The sequence below is a fragment of the Halichondria panicea genome, chromosome 1, assembly GCF_963675165.1.
Source record: "Halichondria panicea chromosome 1, odHalPani1.1, whole genome shotgun sequence".
Classification (NCBI taxonomy): Eukaryota; Metazoa; Porifera; class Demospongiae; order Suberitida; family Halichondriidae; genus Halichondria; species Halichondria panicea.
Window position 1 is genome coordinate 2,390,722 of NC_087377.1, and position 24,181 is coordinate 2,414,902.

The 24,181-nt window shown below is 41.1% G+C and overlaps 3 protein-coding genes and 1 long non-coding RNA gene across 11 annotated transcripts; 2 read left to right on the forward strand and 2 right to left on the reverse strand.

Annotated features, from left to right (window-relative positions):
• Positions 1–447: 447 nt before the first annotated feature.
• On the reverse strand, positions 448–4,689 carry LOC135333883 (uncharacterized). Its single transcript, XR_010394117.1, has 3 exons — positions 4,593–4,689; positions 4,378–4,513; positions 448–586 (listed from the first exon to the last, which is right to left on the reverse strand). It is a non-coding gene; the product is annotated as an uncharacterized LOC135333883 (long non-coding RNA).
• LOC135331509 (neurotrypsin-like) lies at positions 2,424–6,859 on the forward strand. Of its 2 annotated transcripts, XR_010393013.1 has the most exons (8): positions 2,433–2,870; positions 4,132–4,321; positions 4,395–4,543; positions 4,598–4,787; positions 5,202–5,350; positions 5,758–5,944; positions 6,023–6,170; positions 6,388–6,528. XR_010393013.1 is itself a non-coding variant. In XM_064526704.1 (7 exons), exons 1-7 carry the CDS (start codon positions 2,810–2,812, stop codon positions 6,775–6,777), a joined length of 966 nt encoding a protein of 321 aa, XP_064382774.1. In that variant the 5' UTR covers positions 2,424–2,809; the 3' UTR covers positions 6,778–6,859. The 2 variants fall into 2 exon arrangements, 1 of the variants encoding a protein (XP_064382774.1); XM_064526704.1 differs by lacking the exons at positions 5,758–5,944; positions 6,023–6,170 and adding an exon at positions 6,738–6,859 and having other exon boundaries at positions 2,424–2,870; positions 6,388–6,574.
• A 227-nt stretch (positions 6,860–7,086) lies between these two features.
• Positions 7,087–7,805, forward strand: LOC135332088 (uncharacterized). Its single transcript, XM_064527415.1, has one exon. It carries the CDS (start codon positions 7,219–7,221, stop codon positions 7,723–7,725), a length of 507 nt encoding a protein of 168 aa, XP_064383485.1. The 5' UTR covers positions 7,087–7,218; the 3' UTR covers positions 7,726–7,805.
• Positions 7,806–13,252: 5,447 nt separating this feature from the next.
• On the reverse strand, positions 13,253–24,181 carry LOC135330856 (inversin-like). Of its 7 annotated transcripts, XR_010392885.1 has the most exons (15): positions 23,832–24,181; positions 22,545–23,056; positions 22,014–22,330; positions 21,691–21,810; positions 20,195–20,407; positions 19,171–19,383; positions 18,692–18,796; positions 18,534–18,629; positions 18,404–18,472; positions 17,829–18,316; positions 17,464–17,625; positions 17,127–17,266; positions 16,780–16,890; positions 16,177–16,224; positions 14,859–15,098 (listed from the first exon to the last, which is right to left on the reverse strand). XR_010392885.1 is itself a non-coding variant. In XM_064525801.1 (10 exons), the coding sequence occupies exons 1-10, from the start codon at positions 22,562–22,564 to the stop codon at positions 13,397–13,399; spliced, it is 2,157 nt and encodes a 718-aa protein (XP_064381871.1). In that variant the 5' UTR covers positions 22,565–22,701; the 3' UTR covers positions 13,253–13,396. The 7 variants fall into 7 exon arrangements, 4 of the variants coding, with proteins under 4 accessions (XP_064381871.1, XP_064381879.1, XP_064381886.1 ...); XR_010392884.1 differs by lacking the exon at positions 16,177–16,224; XM_064525801.1 differs by lacking the exons at positions 14,859–15,098; positions 16,177–16,224; positions 16,780–16,890; ... (1 more) ...; positions 17,464–17,625; positions 23,832–24,181 and adding an exon at positions 13,253–14,224 and having other exon boundaries at positions 18,141–18,316; positions 22,545–22,701.

The following is a 24,181-nucleotide window of genomic DNA, read 5'->3' on the forward strand; positions in this document are numbered from 1 at the left end:
ACGTTACAATGTTCGATAACAAACGTTTTATCGCTGCTTTCACCTTAATACGTGTTTTTTTGTACTGCAGGTAGCGATGACAACCATGTGTGGCTTCTCGGAGAGGACTCAGGTTACCATGACAACTACGATACTATCTACTCGTCATGTGACACAACTAGCATCGTAGCACTGACAAAGGTACGTCAGCTTGACTATTATTATTATATATAAATCACCCGAACCCTAACTCATTACTAATATTTTAAATATACTCTTTAATATTAAATTTTGATAGGTCTTTCAAAGAGCTACAAAATGCATTCTTTAGAATTGTAATTGGACAATTCTAACTCAAGTTATCGACCATCAAAGATCAAAGAAAAATATTATGTCTAGAAAATAATTGGGTATGAAGGAAACCGTATGTATGACTAATTGTTCCCTTCATCTCAGGACAGACTACATGTTGACTACTACACTGCTGTGGAACAGCTGAGAATGATTAGATTCAACTTCCCTCTAGCGGTTGATTTTGTGGTCACTTGAATGATTAACGAGGAACAACAGGACGAAGTCTTCGTGGCCGTACATGAAGGTACGTATCCTGTGTGTGTGTGTGTGTGTGTGTGTGTGTGAGGTGTGAGATGTGTGTGGGTGTGTGAGGTGTGAGGTGTGAGATGTGTGTGGGTGTGTTGTGTGTGTTGTGTGTGTGAGGTGTGAGATGTGTGTGTGTGTGTGTTGTGTGTGTGCGATGTGGGTGTGTGTGTGCGGTGTGCGATGTGGGTGTGTGTGTAAAATATAGATTAATCATGGCTGTTCAAATAATTATTATGCTTTATTTAACACTGATGGGTCCTCTGTAATTTGATAGTAGAGTTTAGATTTTGTAAAAGCCATTCTCTAAATTTACTAACGGAACTAAAGTTATGGCCGTTCAAAGATGCATGCCTATAGTTAACGCTGTGATTTCCCACAAGTGTAGTTTTTTTTGGGGGGGGGGGGGGAAGTGTCCCCTTTAGTAGTACTGTCCCTACAATGCTCACACTAATCATTGTTGACCTCCCTAAACACACACACACACACTATCAATCCACACTCCCCACCACCCACACACACACAGGTTATATGAGCATCAACAGATTTGGCAACTTCACGATCTTCCCCATCTCCATGGGCAAATCCTCTAGCCTCATCATGATCTCCAACCTTACTTGTACCACTCCCGCCCACACCACACACATACTCTGTGTCAATGTAATCAAAGGAACGCAAAAAATATGCAAGGACGATATTCCACCTGGTTCCCACGGTTACTCGGACGTCCGCCCACGTTTGCAACTTGTTTATATAGTGACACCGGATCAAAAGACGATTTTGAAATTCAACGTTAGCGATGATTGTCTTGTATTGATATCTAAGAAGTCTGGAAATGACTACGGTAGTGACATGTGGTTTTCTTATAATAATGGCTCGACATTATTTCTGAGTAATGGACTGGCTTTGAATGCTGTTGATCTAGAGGCTGCTGGAACATTGGGTGGGGAAGATGTCGGCACTGTACACTATAGCTCTGTGTCACAACTATACAGTCAGGCAAGCCAGCTGGGAGGATCTAGCAAACTACTTACATGGCCCGTCATGACCATACGAAATAATTTCATGAATAAAGTATTCTATTTCAAGTGGTCGGATTTATCTAGTAATGGTACAGAGACTATTCCAAGCCCGAATGGCTACAGTATCGTCCGTCCAATCAGCTTGCAGTATTGTCAGATGGACATTGCATATGCTTTAGTTACATACAAGAGGGAAAAGGACAATTCCCTTAGAACAGGTGTCGCTTATATTAAGTCTTATTTTTGAATTTTGCTGTTCATTAATTTTGCTATAATTATGTACGTATGTTATTGCCCAGCCAGAGTGCAACATGCCATATTATGTTGCCGAGGGCATTATGTCATCCCATAGATACTATGAATTACTGTAATTTATAGTATCTATGGTCATCCAGTGCAATATATGGCATGTTGCACGAGGGCGCCTGCAATAACCCCAATGACTCGCAAATGGTTACTCTAGAATAGCCTCGAGACCAGCCCTTCCTTATCTGAAAGAACGCCTGGTCAAGTTCCAATGTAGCCTCGATCCCAGGCTAGTTCCAATGTAGCACTCGTCCAGCTGAGTCAGCTTTTATAGCATCATAATGATATTCATGGGTAATACACCTTGGGCGGACCTTGTGCGGGCAATTACCGGTCCAACGAGTGCTACATTGGAAATTGACCAGGCTTTTCTTTCAGATAACGAACGGCTGGTCTCGAGGCTAACTCTAGAATAGCCTCGAGACCAGCCGTTCGTTATCTGGTCTCGAGGCTAACTCTAGAAGCGGCTCTTTTTGGTGTTACTAAGACAGTGGTGTTATGTTGCTATGCCCTCAGGATATAAACTAGTTATAACACGTCCACTCGGGATGTATGGCATATATTGCACTCAGCCCTCGGGGCTTACGCCCTCGTGCTTCAGTGCAATATATTCCATACATGTCATCCCTCGTGCCCGTGTTATAACTATATATCTAACATATTCTGAAAGAAATACGTAAACAAGATGCAGGCAAAGCTTTATGTTTTTGGTAAACAGTGCATTGAACCGACTTTTTGTGATAATCTGCATATTCCTCTAGCTGGCAGTATGCGGCCTGGAATCGAGGATATACTAGACAAGATTAATTTTAACGCCCATGTGCAGTATAATTGCGAGAGCACGTATAAAAGTAGTGAATGTAGCCTAGGATACTTTCATACTGAGTTGCAAGAAGCATTAGTCCATGATGAGTTGCTTACTGTGGAAATCAGTCACTGTCCTGAGCCTGGTTTCGGCTGTTGGAGGTGAGCTGGCTATGCCTCTGGCATTACATAATAATGTATCATAATTATAATGAAAGTAAAATAATAGAATTATAATAATTATTATTTCCCTTCCAATAATAATAATTATACTTCTATACATACTCTGTTATTAACTGTTTCTACTCTGTATGATCGATGATTGTTTCTGCATAGAGTTGGTTAGACATGTAGGTAGGAATTCAGTGAGCGAGAATCAACGTTTTCTGTTAATAATTATTCTACTGCATGGTATTGTTGCTGTCCTGTTATGTTTGTGTCATTGCTATAATTATGTATCGCGAGTAATTTTCGTATAGACTTCGTATTCTACAGCTCAAGATAGTGACGTAGAACTGAGAATAATTTTCCATTTTAAATTTCGTATGACACTTTACAATACAAAAATACGCACCATGCGAAAGTAACTCGCTTAGCTAAAATAAAACAAAAGTGTTGTATAGCAGTTAGTAATGTCAATGAAGCTACTTATATTTATTTCAGCAGTTAAAACTTGAAAAAGCTTCTGATGTACTAACATAATTATTTATCAATATATATACATGCAGGAACATACACATTCCATTAGTTTCCTATTATTAATAAAGCTATTGATTCCATGCTTTTCCTCTGAGTAATTGTAAGCTACCACAGTTATGTAGGTAGCATGTTTTTCAGTAATGGTGTGAGGGGGGAATAACTGACTGATTAATAAAGCTATTGATTCCATGCTTTTCCTCTGAGTAATTGTAAGCTACCACAGTTATGTATAGGTAGCATGTTTTTCAGTAATGGTGTGAGGGGGGAATAACTGACTGATTAATAAAGCTATTGATTCCATGCTTTTCCTCTGAGTAATTGTAAGCTACCACAGTTATATATGTAGGTAGCATGTTTTTCAGTAATGGTGTGAGGGGGGAATAACTGACTGATTAATAAAGCTATTGATTCCATGCTTTTCCTCTGAGTATTTGTAAGCTACCACAGTTATGTAGGTATCATGTTTTTCAGTAATGGTGTGAGGGGGGAATAACTGACTGGCCTACTCATAATTAACTCACACCTTTCGTCCCTAATTGTTATAGTTACCACAGTTATGTGGGGAATACTGACTGGCCACTATTATGAGCCAATATCAGCTGCACACTGACTAATAAGACATAATTATAACAAGCCAGCTGTGAGCTAGAGAATCAGAGACATCAATTAATATGTTATGGATTCTAGCCGTGAGTGGTAATAATTCTTCATTTCGTGCCCTCAGGACAATTGAGTGAAGATGTGAGGCTGATAGATTCGTCTGGTTCAACAGATACCAAAATTGGCAGACTGGAGGTCTATTACAATGGACAATGGGGGACAGTGTGTCAGGACAACTTCGGTATAAATGATGCAAGAGTGGCTTGTCGTCAACTAGGTTTCCTAGGTTACATAGGCTATGGGGTCGTACGAAAGTAAGTATACCAATCATGGTTTGTGAATTTAGTTGATTTTAACTTGTATCACTCACCGATATTTTTACGATAGTGCCCTAACAGTGTCAGCATCCACACCGATATGGTTGGACGAGCTTGGTTGCTTTGGATCTGAAACTAGACTAGATGACTGCCCACACAATTCTATTGGAATTCATAATTGTGATCGTTCTGACGATGTGGGATTAGTGTGTGCAATAAGTGAGTGATGTTATACACTTTCAATATAATTATATATATAAATTATTACTTTAGATGAAGATTTGAGACTTGTGAATAGTTCTGGCACCACTGGGTTAGGTCCCGATGGTCGACTGGAGTTGTTTTATAACGGACAATGGGGGACAGTGTGTGACGATAGCTTCAGTCCAAACGATGCAAGGGTGGCTTGTCGTCAGCTGGGGTATGATGACTATGCTAATTATGGACGAGTAGGAACATTAGGGTGAGTGCAGGTCCGTAGACAGTGGGGGGCAGGGGACAGTGGGGGGCAGCCCCCCTGTCATTCTAGATCTAGCTTTCAACAGAATTGTGCACATGCATAGTGCATATATTGAATGATGTAGTGTTGAAGCACGGGTGCTGGAGTACCTTCTTAGCTCAAGCTACCTTTCCTTAGTTGCTCCATGAATAGCTAAGTTGTGCCAGAGCAAGTTACAAGTTGCCATGCATGAACAGCTATATGCTCAGAAATAACGGTTGACATTTTTTTAAAGTATACGTAACCATTTTCAGCTGTTATTTTGCCATCCCTGCAAACCCAAATTATCTACGGGGAGTTGTCACTGCAATTAATTATAGATGTGATTTCTATAATAATAGTGCAATTGTGTTTTATTGCGATCATTTCCCCCTATAGTTTCTCCCAATCATCATCAACCACTCGGACATGGCTAAACGAGCTTCGTTGCTTAGGAAACGAGACCAAACTCATTAATTGTCCTGCTAACACTATCGGAGTTGAAGATTGCACCCATACACAAGATGTGGCCTTATTCTGTATTTCGGGTAAGTTAAATAGATGAGTACGAATATGGTGCCACATTGCTGCATGCAGTTTAATTTGCAAGTATAATGCGTTGCCAGAATCGTGTTCTTTTAATGTATACATATAATTATACACATCATATGGTACAAGTATACCTAGAATAATGTTTTGCGAGTAACTAACATATGTGAATTTTGTGAGGGTTGATCAATTCGCAACAATAAAATCGCAAAACCTAAGTAAATGCAAACGATCCTTGCCAAATCACAGATCGCAAAGAGTCAAATTTTCTGCTGATTTAGCTCATTCGCAAAGGTTTTTCATCCGCAAAATATTCTAGTAATACGGTACATGCATGTAAATGTATCATAATTATACAGCCATGCACAATAATTCAGTAGCCACCTTGACATGTATTCATTGTCAGAGGGAGACCTGAGGCTGGTAGACAATTCAGGCCGAACAGGAGGCTCCTCTGGCAGACTGGAGGTCTATAACAGTGGACAATGGGGGACAGTGTGTGATGATAGCTTCAGTCCAAATGATGCAAAAGTGGCTTGTCGTCAGCTGGGGTACGATGACTATACTCAGTATGGACGAGTAGGAACATTAGGGTGAGTGTCACTGTATTTAAAGTGATTTCAGCTATAATTATTGCAATTGTGTTTTATTGTGATCATTTCCCCCTATAGTTTCTCCCATCATCATCAACCACTCGGACATGGCTGGACGAGCTTCGTTGCTTAGGAACTGAGAGCAGACTCATCGATTGTCCTGCTAACACTATCGGAGTGGAAGATTGCACCCACACACAAGATGTGGCCCTGTTCTGTATTTTGGGTAAGTTAAATAGATCAGTACGAATTAATAGTGCCACATTGCTGCAGTTCAATTTTCTTTTTTTAAGTAATGCATGACAGACAGCGCAGCTAGAATCGTATTCTTTTAATGTATACATATACACATCACATCACAGTGCAATTATGAGTAAATGTATAATTTATAACAAATTAATAGCCAGCCTGACATGTTAAATTCGCTGTATTCATTGTATCAGATGGAGACCTGAGGCTGATAGACAACTCAGGCCGAACAGGAGGCTCCTCTGGCAGACTGGAGGTCTATTACAGTGGACAATGGGGGACAGTGTGTGATGATAGCTTCAGTCCAAACGATGCAAGAGTGGCTTGTCGTCAACTAGGATTCTCAACCTACACTCAATACGGAGCAGTTAGAACGCTAGGGTGAGTCAGTGCGTACACTCATCATTGAGTTAACTATAATTATCTTACTAACTTGCCATTTGGTTCATCCATGCATGATGTATTATATACTTTATTGTGTACACTTCAATTAAATTTTAAGCTTGTACAATATTTGTGGATAATTATTTCCCCCTGTCTATAGTTTCTATATGGTTGGATCAACTTCGTTGCTCAGGAACTGAGAGCAGACTCATTAATTGTCCTGCTAACACTATATCGGAGTGGAAGATTGCACTCATTCAGAAGATGTGGCCCTGGTGTGCGGTGCAGGTAACAGTCAATGAGACCTGCTATATATAATTATAGCTCTGAATATTCTTGCAGCTTATAAATTACTATTCCATTACTTTGCAGCTACTTCCCCTTCTTCCCCTTTTTCCCCGTCCTCAACTCCAACTACATCCTCCAACATAACATCGATCAGCACAGGAGTGACTATTCTTATTATTATTGTCGTTGTGATCCTTTTTATTTTCCTGTTCTGTGTTTTCACAAACCGGAGGAGACGCCATGTTGGTCGCCCAGCAACCAGAGCTCCTATAGTCGCTAATGTTAGATCAACAACTGTTATCATCGCCAAGTCAACTGCACCAGCAGCAAAAGCACAAGATACGGCCTACCCTATGCAATCCAAACCCCAATATTCAAACCAGGCCCCCCCTCAGAATATGTATCCGCCTCAATCAGCAGCCCCCTACACCACTGGACAGCAACAACCCCCAGCCCCCTACACCACTGGACAGCAACCCCCAGCCCCCTACACCACTGGACAGCAACAACCCCCAGCCCCCTACACCACTGGACAGCAACCCCCAGCCCCCTACACCACTGGACAGCAACAACCCCCAGCCCCCTACACCACTGGACAGCAACCCCCAGCCCCCTACACCACTGGACAGCAACCCCCAGCCCCCTACACCACTGGACAGCAACAACCCCCAGCCCCCTACTCCACTGGACAGCAACCCCCAGCCCCCTACTCTACTGGACAGCAACCCGCTGCTCTGTACCCTGCGTACCCCACTGGACAACCACCCCCTGCTCCGTACTTGTCTGCATGGGGAGGAGCCCCTCCAGCATCCAGGATGATTATGGGGACCTACTATGCATGCAGTACATGTATTAACTGAAAGTAGTAAACTTTTAATAAGAGACATTGCAAATTGCAATTGACTGTATATAGCTGTTAGTGATATAGCAAACTTCTATTATTTTTAAGTTTAGACAATGAGAATTTTGTTCCTCATTTTTTCACAAAATTTAATTATTTTCAAAAGCAAACTCTTCGGCTGATTTTAATGAATGTATATACAGCGCGTATTATGGTTTTAGCCAATAAACAATCGATTTCACACAATTTAAATGACATGTGCCATCGTAATAATACAAAATAATAGTTTATTCTACTCTTCACACAAATAGAAATAATGTTCCCTATAATTATATTATTGCAACGAGTACTTGCACACCACGCCCTCGTCGAGCATATGCAGTATAATAGTCTTACTGCCTAACAACGTACACGACCCAAATGTAGTTACTATGGAGCTATAGCATGGCCGGCCAACTGCACACAAACTTGGATGCTTGGTTCATAATAAACAGGGACAATAATAATTATATTCTGTAGGAGGAAGGGAGGTTACTAGTGTAAACATGACAGTATAATATTATACGCGGGAGGAAGGGAGGTTACTAGTGTAAGCATGACAGTACGCGGGAGGAAGGGAGGTTACTAGTGTAAGCATGACAGTACGCGGGAGGAAGGGAGGTTACTAGTGTAAGCATGACAGTACGAGGGAGGAAGGGAGGTTACTAGTGTAAGCATGACAGCACGCGGGAGGAAGGGAGGTTACTAGTGTAAGCATGACAGTACGAGGGAGGAAGGGAGGTTACTAGTGTAAGCATGACAGCACGCGGGAGGAAGGGAGGTTACTAGTGTAAGCATGACAGCACGCGGGAGGAAGGGAGGTTACTAGTGTAAGCATGACAGTACGCGGGAGGAAGGGAGATTACTATTTGGACCAACAAACATAGATCTACAGTGCATGCTATTAATTAAGATTGCTTATACCTCCTCATTCTTCCAATCCTCCCCCCGTATACCATTTGCTCGGACATCTGTTTAATATAGACTGTATCCTTCCCACACAAAAACTACTTAACACACAAGCATGTTAGATCCTTACTTCTGTTGCAGTCGGCCACATTTACATTTGTGCTGTTACTGGGGCTTTGGAGCGAGAGGTAGATGGTCAGGACTCCGGCATGCACACATCTATATTATAATAACTTTTGTTTCTAAAGTTGTCGGCTGTATTGGTGCACTGGTCGGGACTCCGACTTAACTGGGACTCCAGTTACTGGCTAGGACTCTAGCTTGCGCAGAAGGTCAAGACTCCAGCTATTTTTTGTTTACCTATTTTTTTACTTAATTAGTTTAATCATCACAGATAAAGAGAGGGAGCGAGAGATCTAGTGTTTATTTAATACCTATTTCTTGAGGTTTACGGAAAGTAATTTGCTTTCCGGCAATGCCTATATCTTTCGTTTCCAAAGTTCTCAGTAATAATACTGTAGTAGACTTGGGACTCCAGCCTGCACTTAGCTCATGGGACTCCATGCAGTTACCGCGTATACTGGCTGGGACTACAGCTCACGCAATTTGATACCGCGTACTGGCTAGGAACTCATAGCTGAGACACCAGTTAAAGGTCAGGACGCCAATTAAAGGTCAGGACGCCAGCTGAACTCCTTTTTTACTTTTAGTTGGACATCTAGAAACTATGTGTATTGCCAGCTCACGCAAATGTAGGAAAACAAGTATATAGCTGTTATACCTAATAAAGCAATTAATCCCTTCCCGGCCCTTTTGATACAATGCCTTGCCATCACTCGTAAATGTATTTTTTTATTGTTGTGAAGTCCTATTGCTACAATGGTCTAACTAGGTAGATGGTTCAAGTATTGTTAAGGAAGTGCAAGCTATTAATTATTATAAGCAGCAGAATTCTTACACCGACAGTAAAACTTAAGGTTTGTCTTTCTGGTGATTATAGACATGCAAAGCTATGCATAGCAGACTATAATTATGCAAGCAAATTCAGCAGCCCTCCCCTTAGCCTCGAGGGGCTGGAGTCGAGGCTACCTGCCCTCAAATGTGTTTGTTTGGTAAAGATCATTAATCACACAGATGAATAATAATTATGATAAATAATGTTTATTATAGCAACAAAGAAAGAGTCAATGACTTTTATGAGCAAAATGCATAATTATGGATTCGCTAGTTAAAGGTGAATTAGTCATTGCATGTGAGGGGGCGTTATCCCAACTCGTACTTCTTGTCCAGTGCGGCGTACGCCTACAGAGTATTGTGGAGCAGCTGGTCATAATATCTCAGATCCTTCACAGAGGGAGGGAGTTTGGGAATGGTGGCCAACTTTGTTATAAATGTTCTGAGTTTGCAGCTTAGCTCTTGGTGAAACCCCCTCCTCATCTGTTAGCTGATATCTGTACAATAATTATGAACAGTGATACGATCTTGTTAAAGTACCGTATATAGTGGGTTATTTTCGTACGGTAGGAATTTTCGTATCTTTCGTATTGAAAAGCATTATACGAAAATTGAAATTGCAATACATTCAACGTCACTATCTTGAGCTGAGTGTACGAATATAAAATACGAATGGGTATATAGTCTGTACGAAAATTTTGCACCAACAAAAATTACCTGCTATACGGTATGCAGCATATAATTATGGATCTAATTTCAACGATTTTGAAAGCTTAGAAAGAGACCTTTCAAAATATGGTGCCATCAAAGTTCAGATAAAAGTATATGCCAATTTTCCCATACCATGGATAATAATAGCCCATGGGTCCAAGGGAGAAAAATGACAAATTATGGCCCCGACTAATAAAAATGTTGATATTGATACTCGAGTTACGGCTGTTTAGATATAATGTTCAACTACTAAAATAGTCTATATAATACTATTCAACCATAATTTTAGATATTCCTAACTCAAGTTATGGACCATCACAATAATTAAGATAGCTACTAAAGCACTCCCTCCACACACACACTCACTTTAGGCACAAACAGAAGATGATTTTTTCTCGTCATCAAACAAGAAATGGGAATGGAAGTCAGTGAGGCGGTCCTCATCCGTGGGAAACTTCTGTTCCCTTGTGAAGACATTATTCTGACACAGCTTCTCTACACGTGTGTGTTGAAACTGTGTGTGGGGGAGCATGTTTATAACATGCTCAACAATGGGAGATATTAAATCAAAAGCTTGTAATAGTGCATTCTGTAGCTATTGGAGAGGACTATAATTATATCACACGCCTGACAACTACACCACCACAATAATTATTACCTCACATTATAAATTAAAGCAATCGCTAATCTAAACACACCATTTGATAGGCCTTTCAAAGAGCTACAAAATGCATTCTTTAGAATTGTATAGGACAATCTCAACTCAAGTTATTGCCAATCAAAGATAGCTTCTGAAATAGTAATGTCTCGTATAATTATTTCATTAAATCACCTTTCCCCTGAGCTCAATGTCTGGTTCTAGACTGAGTGTGAGTAGTCGCTGGTCAATATTCTGTTCAGCGCTGGATATCTGACCACCGATAACTGTACGAGGAAAATAAATAAGACATTCTTTTATAGAGATGATTGATACTAGGTGCATGCAGAATACAATGGCTGGTAGACTCGCAAGCCACTCCCTTTTCTCTGATTGGACGGGGGCGGGAGAAAAGGGACTGGTGACTCTGGGACACATTTTGTGTCTCTACCAGAATTTGGGTAGAGATTATTCATTGATTTTTCCACGTGATCCAAAAATTGCGTGAGGTTAAGTAGAATTGCGTAGCCTGCAAAAGTGATCGCGGGCTTCTTAGCTACAGTTTAAGAATGGATGCTAGTGCTAGAAAAGAGAAGATGATGGAGTAATAACATCATCAGGCATTCAGCTAGGATATAGTCATCTAAGACACCAGCAGAGATTAGCTTGTTTTAGTTTTACGTGATGAGAACTGGCAGCCGAAAGTCATTGGTTGCCTAAAGCTTTTAATAACCTGTACAATACAAGACAGATAATGGCAGACGGCAGCAGTTGAATTGAGAGTAGTCAGACTTGTACAAGCTGTCTTAAATCGCTGCCACTCCTCGGTTCAAAGAAGGACTGCCAAGATTTCTATGTTCATCAGCTGTTCCATGCTAATCCACAAGTTGTGGCACAACAGACACTGGTACAAGGATCTATAAAATCAAAAGGCTGGCTAGATAGATCTGTATACTTGTCTTCTGTGTGTCTTTAACTTTTGACGCATCAGAATAAATTGGATAATTTGCACGTGACATTAATATTTAATAGCATTCCTGATTTACACAAGCTGTAGCCCAGAGTCACCAGTCCCTTTTCTCCCGCCCCCGTCCAATCAGAGAAAAGGGAGTGGCTTGCGAGTCTAAATGGCTGGTAGATCTAGACCTTTCTGTAGTGCAACAACCAAAGAGAGTAGATTTTTTTTTATATTATTTTTTTTCACATTTTGTGGCATATCTTCTGAAGTAAAAGTGATATGATCTATTTGAGTGCAGGTACTGAAAGTTCAATTATTGGCGCTTCCATTGGACCACCACCTGTTACATCATATGACATCATCACTATGAAATGGCTGTCTGAAGATGTGTACCTCCGAAAATATGTTAGGAATAGAAGTAGCTTACTTGTTTGAGTTAAGATCTGAAATTTATTGTGTATGTACCTGACTATATTGCTCATCTTTTGAGCTTCAACAGAAGTCTGGGCTACTAGTAAGTTCTGAGAAATACTGAATTTTGTTGTTTTTTGGTGGCAAATATGTTAGGAATACAACTTTCGATTTTATGCTAGTTAAGGTCTGATTTTTGAGGAGCATGTACTACAATAGCATAGAATTCATCTGTACTAACTTACAGGAGCTAGACAAGTCTCATCTTTGCTAGAGCGGCCCTTCTTGTCAAAAATGGTGATTTTGCTCCGTTTTGCTACTTTTGCTGACGTATGCAATGATATTCATTGATTTGTGACATCACAAATCATCTTGTTGTTATTTGCTACATCCAAAGGTCATGTGATGTCTACCTGCAAATACACAGTTGGTGTTAGTCATTCTGTGTCACAGGGGCGTGGTAATTGAGCTTTCTACGTAGCCAAATCGCCCCAAAAGTCATAAAAAGCACTGTTTTTGACAAGATGGGCCGCTCTAGCAAAGAAGAGGCTAGCCTAACTCCTGTAAGTTAGTACAGATGAAAAGTACACTATTGTAGTACATGCTGCTCAAAAATCAGACCTTAACTAATATAAAATCGAAAGTTGTATTCCTAACATATTTGCCACCAAAAAACAACAAAATGCAGTATTTCTCAGAACTTACTAGTAGCCCAGACTTCTGTTGAAGCTCAAAAGATGAGCAATATACTCAGGTACATGCACAACAAATTTCAGATCTTAACTCAAACAAATAAGCTACTTCTATTCCTAACATATTTTCGGAAGTACACATCTTCAGACAGCCATTTTATACTGATGATGTCATGTGATGTAACAGGTGGTGGTCCAATGGAAGCGCCAATAGTTAAACTTTCAGTACCTGCACTCAAATGGATCATATCACTTTTACTTTAGAAGATATGCCACAAAATGTAAAAAATGTGTACCAAAAAAAAAAATCTACTCTCTTTGGTTGTTGCACTGTATGCATTAATTCCAACTGAAGGTAAACAAAAACAAATTAATTATTCTATTGCTGTGTATCTATTGAGTCAGTGTTTGGGTCAGAGTTCATTGGTTGCCTAGATGACTCTAACGGTATAATAGGTGAAGGGAAACGATAATTTGCTGGAGCAGGTGAAAATGGAAACATTGGGAAGGACACGGGATTCAAATTAAATCGTGATGACTGTCCCAGCATTGAGTTGTGTGAAGAAGGTCCAGTGAAATGGTTGGGGAGTGGTGTATTGAATGAACCACCCCCGGGTACAAAGGTTGATTGCCCTGTGCTCATTAAACCAGTAGCTGAGGGGTACATGTGTTGAGGGTACGCTTGTGATCCGTGAGTGGGCGGGGCTGACTGCATGGATTCCACTTGTTGGCGAAGAGAAGATATTGTATTCCAGAGTGGTGTCAAGAGTGGTGTCAAGTCACTAATAGAGAGTGGAGCAGTAGAGCTTTGTGCTGTTTGTGATTGAGTATTGGGACCATTGCTGTCTTGAGATACATTGCTTTGATCATGTGACACTCCACTCGTATCATGTGATCTGTCCCCCTCCTGAGTGGTAGTATTAGTATTCGTTTGTACTCCTTTTTTCTTTCGTGGGTTAGTTTTGTTCTTGGATTTCTGAGCGTGTCCAGTTGAGGTCTTGTCAGAACTACAGAAATCTTTCCAACTGCCGTACACCAGAGGAGATTCAACAAAGCTCTCGGCCAGTCCGGAGGTGACAAACTTCCTGTAGGTGTGGCGTGAGCGACTGGGCGTGCCATGTGACGTGGTAGAGGAGTCATGTGATTTGCTTGAATCTCTGTGCACTAGTACGACAATGTCAAATCCTAACAGAGACAGTTGGTCAACCTGTGTGTGTGTGTGTGTGTGTGTGTGTGGGTGTGTTCGCTCCCTACCCCAGGGAAAACTACTTCTATAATAATGGCTGTTTTGGAAAATTCAGACCTTTCCAAGCCCCCACAACTTCAATTTGGAAACTTTTTTGGGGGATTGCTATATATGTAGTAGTTGGAGCATGCAAAGACTGTATACGTACCCTAGGTTGTTCTAGCTATAAGGACAGAAACATCATAAAGTGAAAAACTGTACCTACTGCTTATAGTGGTAGCATGTGTCATAATCATTATAGCCTCAAGTATCAAACAGAAGTGAAATCTCACACTGACAGTAATTAAGACAATTTGTCTCTTTTTTGTGTCTTAATGGCAATTTTTTCCCCATGTTATAATGATTCCCAGAGTGAAACACGGATAGGTTTCGAGGCGCTAAGTGTTACCTTTTCTCTTTTCTATCTAAATACTAAATAGATAAACTACCACCTTAACCGAATAGCCGCGGTTGACGCTTTGAAGCGTCAACTGCACATTACTCTACTCTTAATTTGTGGTGAGCTACAACCTTCCAGAGCTCCACAGCTTTGCAAAGCTTCTCTCGAAGGTCAACAGAAGCCGTACTGAGTCCGATCACCATAGGTTAGCAATCAAAAATTTGCTGAAATTTTCATGTGAAATTTGTATTTCAATATCAATCTCAAAAGTGAACATACATTATAATAAATACAATTACAATTAATTCTATGGTACAACAATGACTAAGAGGCCTCTGTACACAGGGGATGAGGTACTCCTAGGTATCCTGGATAGTAGTCACAGTGAGTAGAGCTTCTCAGACCCATAAGATGGTGGTGGTTCCATGGCAGATAGCAGACGATAGTTCCATAGACCTGCATGAGGAAGAAGGAGTATTACCAACCAAGCAGACCACCTCTAGAATCAATTGTTCTTACACACAGTAGAACATAACTAGTCTCGCGAGCAGACGTGGGAGGGAGGGAACGTCTGGTAACTATTGCAGCAATTCCGTGGACCCCTGCCAGAATGTTGGCAGTGCCAATCAGATTTGTCCATGTCATAGTGGGCGGTAACACCCCGTATATTTTCCTATTATAGCATAAAATGAACGTGAAAAGAAGGATTATTGACTCTAGCAAAGGCTAATTTTAGTGTTGAACCATATACCTGGCTGCGAAGGAACTCGGTTACAAGGAGCTCAGACCAAGCAAGAGCTAGCTAGCTGCGAATGAAAATATTTGTCTACATACGAATTTGGTTAATTAACAAATATCTTGCACGTGACTACATTCCTCAGTGCCATGGAATTGCTGCAATAGTTACCAGACTTTCCCTCTAGGACAAGTCTGCTCGCGAGACTAGAACATAACCTCCTCAGAGACAAACACCAGCCAACAAGCCAGCCATAAAGAAATTGAATTTTAAATGTACCTTTGTTTGGGGTGGTGCCTAAAAGATCAAAAGATTATCATGCAATCAATACACACACTAAATTGAATAATAACATTCAGCCACATAATTATAATTGAATTGCTATAACAGACAGCAGACTTGGGTAGATACATGTAACACAGCACTAACTCACAAGCCAACAAACCCAAAAAAGTATATTGAGAACAGCCATACACAAAGTACAGTACATCTCATACAAGGGTGACAAATAATTATGAATCATGCAACCTTAGACATAATTATGTATAGGCTCCCACAAGCAAACTTACATGCAATGGCACTCATAGGCACATATAAAGTAATTGTGATCCTACAACAAACTGGGAGTTCATAAAAAGATTTAACTTTGGGCACAGAATTACAATGCATATCACAGGCAAACACACAAGCCAACTAATGACAAATTGTGACCTAATCCTAGCTGGGGAGCATAACACAACCAACAAGCCTATTATGTTGGGAAGAAAATGTCCTTACACAAGTAAACAGTACACTCACTCATAAACAGTACACTCATAAGCCCAACAAGCCTTTTCTTTCTTTCCCCTGAAAAGGTCAGAACATTATTATGCAATCAACCTCTGTACAGTGAGCCTAATTGAGTAGTGAGCCTAATTGAATTGTAACCTTGGAAGCAAGCAGGAACTTCACACAAGCCAACCCCAATTGGAAGCAAGCAGGAACTTTACACAAGCCAACCCCAATTGGAAGCAAGCAGGAACTTCACACAAGCCTAGGCATAACTTTTGGCAGAGCACTGATAATATTTAGCATGGTATAAAGTACCATTTTACACATGGTGAGGCCTGCTTCTTGCAATTTACAGAGTACCTCTGACAATCTCCTGTCGTGCTCTTCCTGTGTCGGGCCACAGGCACACACACACACACAGATACACACAAGCGCACGCGTGTGCACAGATACACATACACACACATACACCCGCGCGGGCACACATACAAACACAGACACAGATACACACACACATACACCCGCGAGGGCACACATACATACACACACACACGCACACACATAAATATACACACAAGTGCGCGCACGCACGCACGCACACACACACACACACACACGCACACCACTTACTGTAAGCAGTTCCACTCCTGGCCAGACTATGGACTCCCACCATCTCAACCAATCTGTTGGCCCAAACTTTCAGATCTCCGATTCAAGACAAAATTCCAGCATTCATCACAGCTGATAACAGAATACATTGTGGATGAGACCAACAGATAGCTAAGCAAATCAATGATGACCCCTTTACATTGCAACACTGCTGAGCGTACATATAGGCTTCTGTATTTTAAACTCGGCTTCAACACACTGTTGGAGCCAGTACACTTTACAAGCTACGTAGGTAAGCGTATTATCAGCTAAGAACGCTATGTACAAGCTAAAAACAGCATCGCTATAATCATACGCACAAAGCTTACCTCTGAAGTAAAATCTCGCTCTGTCCTTGGCGCGTAGCTGGTTGACTGTTCAGATTGGAGGTCCTGACAGAGTAACTAGCTACAAGGTAGCTTAAAGAGAACTGTTACTGTTACTAAGGGGTGCATCTTTCTTTGCCACACTGAAAAGAATGAATATCAAACACTGTACACTATACTCTAAAAACAGGCTCTAAACTAACTCAGCTTCTACACAAGTATACTTTACACACTCATAAGCTATCTAGGCAAGTGCAGAAGCATATTAAATCAGCTCAGAGGCTTATAAAGGCTTATACTAGCTACATAATTCTTGCTATAATACGCACACAAAGCTTACCTCTGAAGAGATCCCTCGCTCTGGCCTTGGCTGGTTGACTTTTCCGTAAGAAACAAGGAGATCCTGACACAGTAACTACTGTAGACTACTTTGCTACGAAGTTGAATAAAGAAAATTGTCACTGTTTCCAAGTTATACATCTTTCTTTGCTAGAAGCGAATGCTGAAAAAGAGAAAATAATTTGAATATCAAACCTTGTAGACTACACTAAAAAAACAGGCTCTAAACTAACTGAACTATTCTTTCAGTATATTTCATATACTCAGAGGCTATCTAGGTAGGTGGACAAGCATAGTAAATCAGCTCAAAAGGCTTCTAAAGGCTAGACTAGGAAATGATGATCTCTATATACACACAGAGCTTACCTGTGAAATGATCCTTCGCTGGGGCCTTGGCTGGTTACCTGCTCCGTTCAAAACTCAGAGATCCTGGCAGAATAACTATTCTAGACTAGTTTGCAACAAAGTTGCCTGCAGATAACTGCTACTGCTTCTTAGCTACGCATCTTTCTTTGCTAGGAGCTGATAATGAAAGTAATTTAAAATTAATTAGATTTTGGTTCCGCGGTGGGCGGTACGGTACTATGTATGAAATCATAACCGCGGCTATTCGGCTGTACAATACAATATTACTGTTACTGGTACTAATACAGTATAAAGTGTGTACTGTGTAGTGACCTTTTTCTGAAGTATCTGCAGTAGGTTTGAAGGGTTTTTCACAATATCCTGGTCAGGTTTGGCCCTGCTCTTAGTGGAAGGAGGAAACTCGTGCTCACATTCGGGACATTTCTTGCAGCGAATGTGACAGCTCTCCTCACAGTTAGGACACACTCTCAGAGTCACTGGCTGGCCACCTGTGTGGGTGTGTGTGTGTGTGTGTGGGAGGGGGCGTATAAATGGTAGAGATGAATTAAGATGTACGTGCACATGGGATAAATTACTTTTTCGTTTCTTTGTCGGTGGTGGTCCATTCTCGTCACTCCTGGAGTCAGTGTCTCCAGTCACAGCAGCTGTATAGAGAGAGTAGCTGTATTGGACCACACTGTGTACTCATGATCCTAGTGAGCTTACATTGTTGTGGTAGAGACTTGAGGTAGTCCGCAATTTCAGTGTGACCTGCCTGTGTAGCAAAGTCAAGAGGAGTCTCACCATCATCGTCAGTTACACCTAAACAAGAGTGGGTGTAGAAACAAAGGTATAACACTGCATGGTGGTTGTGTTGTACTCACTGATATCACAGTTGGCCTTCTCCACCAAATACTGCACCACATCTTTGTGTCCATTGCAGCATGCAAAGCGGAGAGGGGTCCAGTTGGTGCCATAATCCCTCACATCTGCACATAATACACCATACACTATTAGACACACAATCAAAACACTAATAGTTATAATTATACACGGTCTAATCAACAAAATTAAGTACCATGCAGGGACACTACATGCTGGTTGTGTTACGCTCTGTAGCTTGCCATTAATAATTATGGACTTTGAACTTTCGATATCCATTTTAAACACTCATAGTCGATTATATTTACCATTCTGTTCCGCATGTCATTTCATTTTGTACATATAAATTGTAACTGTAATAGTCTGCTAGTACTGTAGCTTGTAGCTTCATTACCATAAAGCTTTAGCACCCGTTGAGTTAGCAAGTAGTGAACACATACTAAAATAGGCCATTAAAAGCACAATAGATTATCACACTCACTGGGGTCAACTTTGTGTTGCTCGACTAGTTCCTTCACTACACCCATGTTGCCATGGTAACATGCTGCACGCAGTAACTCGGCTTTGTCCTCATCACCACATGCACAGCCACGGCTCATCAGGTAGTGGGCAACATCCACACAACCATCACCACATTCATACAGATCCTCCAGAGCTTTGTCCAGTGGTGACTTTCCCTTACCATCCCTCACATCTGTACATACACACAGTCAAACACAATAGTTATCAGGGTATTTGAGAAAACGTTTGGGCACGCGTAAGCGTCTGATGTTGTATTAATAATGATGATGATGTCATAATTATATCTGATGGTGATGATGTCATTATTCTATGGGGGGAAGGTTAATTCACCCTCCCTGCCTCTAAACCAGGGCTGCATCCAGGATTTTAGATCAGGGGGGTCGTTTTGGGCAATTTAAAAATGTAGGAGGGGCAAAGTCATCAGAATTATTATAATAGCAGTACAAATGAATCTGCCATCTCCTAGGGGGGGTGCGAATTACCCCCTCGCCCCCCCCCCCCTCAATGCAGCCCAGCATGTAAACTCTTGGTTAGCTACATACACTGAATAGGACTGTGTCTAATCAACTGGCAAAGCAAACGATACCAAGTACCATCAAGGGCGTATGAAGAGAAGAGGGCATGCAACAGCTTGCGAGCAAAAACTGTAAGTGGGCGGTGGAAATTAATGAAGTGATATCTAAAAATAGAGATTTGTGTAAAGTACATGTGCAGATAATAAATAGATTGAATGCAGTTTTTGCTCGCACGTTGGACTAATAGTGAGTTGCATGCCCTCTTCTCTTCATACGCCCTTGATACCATGGATACGGTATGGTTGTGTTACACCATGAAGTAGTGAACACACACCGTATAGCGGGTAATTTTCGTGGGGTAAAATATTTTCTTTATATTCGTGGACAAGCTGACCTACATGAATTTTTACCCCACAAAATTACCGGCTATACGGTACTCAAAGAGGGCACATTAAATCATTTACTCACTCTTGGGGTCAACTTTGTGTAGCTCAACCAGTTCCTTCACCACACCCAGGTTGCCATAGCCACATGCTGTACAGAGTAACTTGGCTTTGTCCTTATCACCACCACAGCCACGGCTCGTCAGATAGAGGGCAACATCCACACAACCACCTTCACCATATTCATACAGACCTCCCAGAGCTATGTCCAGTGGTGACTGTCCCTCATCATTCACATCTGTATACGTTACACACAATAATTACATGAACAGAACTGTGTCTAATCAACTGGAAAGACAAACAGTAGGAGAGGCTATGGGAACAAAATACAGAGCTAGAGACTATCAAAAATCTGACTGAAATGATCTAGCTCAACATAAGAGTACAGGGATTGGCAATGGAAATCAAAACTCGAACACCATCTGTGTTGCCCGCCAATTTGGATCAAATCTATTTCAATGTTGAAAAAATATGGGAAAAAAGGTCCAAAGAAACAGGCGATTGTCTCACTGTCAGTACAATACTAGAGACCATAACTATGAGACACAGTTCTAGCATAGCTATAATTATTTTAGATACTATACGAAATTTGTACACCTCTAGCTATACTTCACAACAATCGGTTTTGTCATTTCAAATTAAGCACTACGACAGGTAGTTTCTGGCAAGACAGTATAATTATATACATGTATGATGCCTACCAGCGAGGGGCATTGTATCAAAGCTTTGGAATGTGAAAAAAAAGCAAATTCGTGAACATTTTCCCTCACATCTGTACATTACACACAGTCAAATGCAATAGTTATCAGGGTGTTTGGGGAAAGGTTAGGACACGCGTAAGCGTCTGATGTTGTACTACTAATGATGATGACATCATAATTATATCTGATGGTGATGATGTCATTATTCTATGGGGGGAAAAGGTTCACCCCCGCACTAGATGCAAATACAAAACAAACGATACTAAGTACCATCAAGGGCAGATAAAGAGAAGAGGGCATGCAACAGCTTGCGAGTAAAAACTGTAAATGGGCGGTGGGAAAGTACAGTAATATCTAATGATATTGTGTAAAGTACATGTGCAGATAGCTATAAATAGATCGAATACAGTTTTTGCTCGCACGTTGGACTAATAGTGAGTTGCATGCCCTCTTCTCTTCATACACCCTTGATACCATGGATACGGTATGGTTCATGAAGTAGTGAACACACACCGTATAGCAGGCAATTTTCGTGGGGTAAAATATTTTCTTTATATTCGTGGGCAAATTTAATGATTGTCTTACTATCACTATAAAAGCTTAACTTGCAGTTCCATACAATACTTGAGAACATAATTTTTATGAGACACGTACAGTACACTAGCTACTTAGTTAGACAGTTCTAGCTATGTATAGGTTAACAGCCATAAAAAATTGTTTTCCCGACGGATAGTTTCTGAATTAAGCCACACCCTCTGCACATAAGTAGACGTTTTTGACGTCCGTTTCCAATCCCTCTCTCTTTTATCTATGATCTCACCAACATCCATCTTCCTCTCCTCCACCAGATACTGTACCACGTCTATACTTCCTCCCACACAAGCCCAGTGAAGAGGAGTCTTGTTATCCTTATCCCTCACATCTGTTGTGGAACAGAGCACTAACACAGATATTATTGTGGCGACCAGAAAAAACATATCCAGGAACTTCAACTAAGCCATGAATATTTCATGTATTATCATACGTAAAGGCGTAAGTAATACTAGGTACATCGCAAATGTAAAAAAATAGTGAAAAGTACGGTTATAATTAATATTATAATTTATTTAATATCAATACACAAACAAAATAACAACTACTTACCAGTGCTAAATCCAAGCTCGCGGAAAAAGTACTTGACCACCTCTTTATGACCTTTCCAGCATGCCCAGTAAAGTGGAATCAAGTTAAGCCACCCACCAGCTTCATCAGTACGAGCTCCATGAGTAACAAGTGTCTTCACAATCTCAAGGTAGCCCCTCCAGCAAGCCCTGTGTAATGGAGGCAGCTTACCCGGCCACTCGTCACTCCAGTAGAGCTTGTGGTTGGGGTCTGCCCCCTGTCCCAACAGGGACCTAACTTTGGGGACGTCATGATTGTCTACAGCCTTGTATAAGTCCCTGGCTAGCTTCTTTTGAGCACTGTACAAAATAGATGGTTGGGGGGTCAGAATTACTTGATATGTGTATATAGTTTATACAAGTGACACCATGCACATATCCAGCTGTCACTTTGCTGTACAGTGTTCCACCTCTGATCATAGTCTGCTCTGACTCTACTAATGGAATGAGCCTCCCTCCATGCAATCACAAGGTGCTACCATGAGTAGTGATTGTAGTCTACATGTTCACTCACTCTGAATCTTGTTCAGCCATTGAAGCTTTGTTCAAACTCTGTCAAATTCTCCCCTCAGTAAACAAAGCAAAATTAAGTGCCACACCCTCTTTTTGTATTTCAAGGGTCTTTAAGCTTCCGGCCATAAAAACTTAATTACTCTTTCAACAAAGATATTGCATATAAAGTAAAAGCACTGAACATCATTAATTTTATAATAATTATAGGACACAGTCAATAGTCCAGTCATGTGATCCTACTACACACATGATCCTGCTACACACAAAACAACACTTATAAATAATATACTAAACAGACGGAAAAATAAAATATTAAAATTCAGCTAAAAGGAACTGCTCCAAATTGATCTACAGTTGTCATTGTCGCCGTAACCTTTGAACCCTCTCCAAAGGGGGGTGCTCCAAACAAATCTCGTCTTGCATTGTCAGCAGTATTATAAGAGCGGGTAGAGGAACGTCCGTCAAAATTAATGGAGTGCTACCAAAGTCATCCGTAGGAAATGGACTGCCAGTCTGTGAGGTGTGTGTGGGGGGGGGTTGTGTGGGTGTGGAGTGTGTGTGGGGGGGTTGTGTGGGTGTGGAGTGTGTGTGTGAGCAGGGTGTCATACAGGATTTTGAAGTAGAAGGGGGAAATGTTGCTAAAAAAAGGTCAACTGTTTCAATACTCTGTTATTGTAAAATTGCCAGCTATGGACACTCAGTCATACAACTAGTAGTAATTTTAGAGGAGGGATATCCCCCCCCCCCCCGCCCTGTATAACACCCTGGTGAGTGTGTGTGTGAGAGATAGAGTGAACACATGTGAGGGATGGGAGTGAACACATGTGAGGGGTGGGAGCGAACACATGTGAGGGGTGGGAGGTTTGGAGTCTGTCTATTGTGGTCACCCTCTATAATACAGCCAGGTTTAATAAGGGACCCAGAGTCAGCCTCTTCCCAACCTAGGGGCCACCACAATAAATATTCTGTATAATTATAAGGCCATGCAAAGTCAATTTGAAGTCTCTCGGGCCCTCGCACTTGGAAATTGGCAAGTCAAATATCACGTGACCTCAGCACTAGAAAAAAATATTTGTATTGTTTTTTTTTTATAATAATTATTGACTAAAATTAAAACATCTGCTTATTGAGGAAATTATGTGTTTCAATTTACGTATAATAATCATCTCCTCAATCAATCAATCTGCTTGCTATTTGCAATTTGTGTGGCCTAAGGCAAGTAGTGAGAAAATAAACACTTAATTAATTTAACGCCCACTCACACCCACACCCACACACACCCACTCACCACTGTGGTCAGGTTGGTCTCTGATCCTATTCTTTGTGGAGTGAACGGGACATAACCAAAAGCATCCAGTCCACTGTCTACGCTCTAATGGAATCCTGCATTCTGATTGGACGGCTTCAGATTCGATACTCGTTGTTGCCATAGCGATTTGACCCGCGACCTATTCCAAGGTCGATTTTGAGATGAAATGGTTGTCGTGGTAACTGCTGTGGCAATAGCCTTCGTTGCGGTGATGGGGTTGACAGTCACAGAGGGTTTCGATTGGTTGGTTGGTTGGTTTCTTAGCAACAGGACGAGCATTTTTTGGAGAAGGGACGGGATTTAGCGGACAAGGGGAACGCTGTGTGGAG

What these genes read in the sequence shown, in the direction of transcription:
- LOC135330856 (XM_064525801.1), bottom strand. Translation starts at nt 22,564, where the DNA reads ATGGCTGAACAAGATTCAGA. An exon ending in ATGGCTGAACAAGATTCAGA is followed by an intron (nt 22,331 to 22,544) that starts GTGAGTGAACAT and finishes TATTTTGTACAG; the next exon opens with TGCTCAAAAGAAGCTAGCCA. An exon ending in GCAACACAAAGTTGACCCCA is followed by an intron (nt 18,797 to 19,170) that starts GTGAGTGTGATA and finishes TATTATGTGCAG; the next exon opens with ATGTGAGGGATTATGGCACC.
- LOC135331509 (XM_064526704.1), top strand. Translation starts at nt 2,810, where the DNA reads ATGATGAGTTGCTTACTGTGGAAATCAGTCACTGTCCTGAGCCTGGTT. An exon ending in GGGATTAGTGTGTGCAATAA is followed by an intron (nt 4,544 to 4,597) that starts GTGAGTGATGTT and finishes TTATTACTTTAG; the next exon opens with ATGAAGATTTGAGACTTGTG. An exon ending in GGAGCAGTTAGAACGCTAGG is followed by an intron (nt 6,575 to 6,737) that starts GTGAGTCAGTGC and finishes CCCTGTCTATAG; the next exon opens with TTTCTATATGGTTGGATCAA.
- LOC135332088 (XM_064527415.1), top strand. Translation starts at nt 7,219, where the DNA reads ATGCAATCCAAACCCCAATATTCAAACCAGGCCCCCCCTCAGAATATG.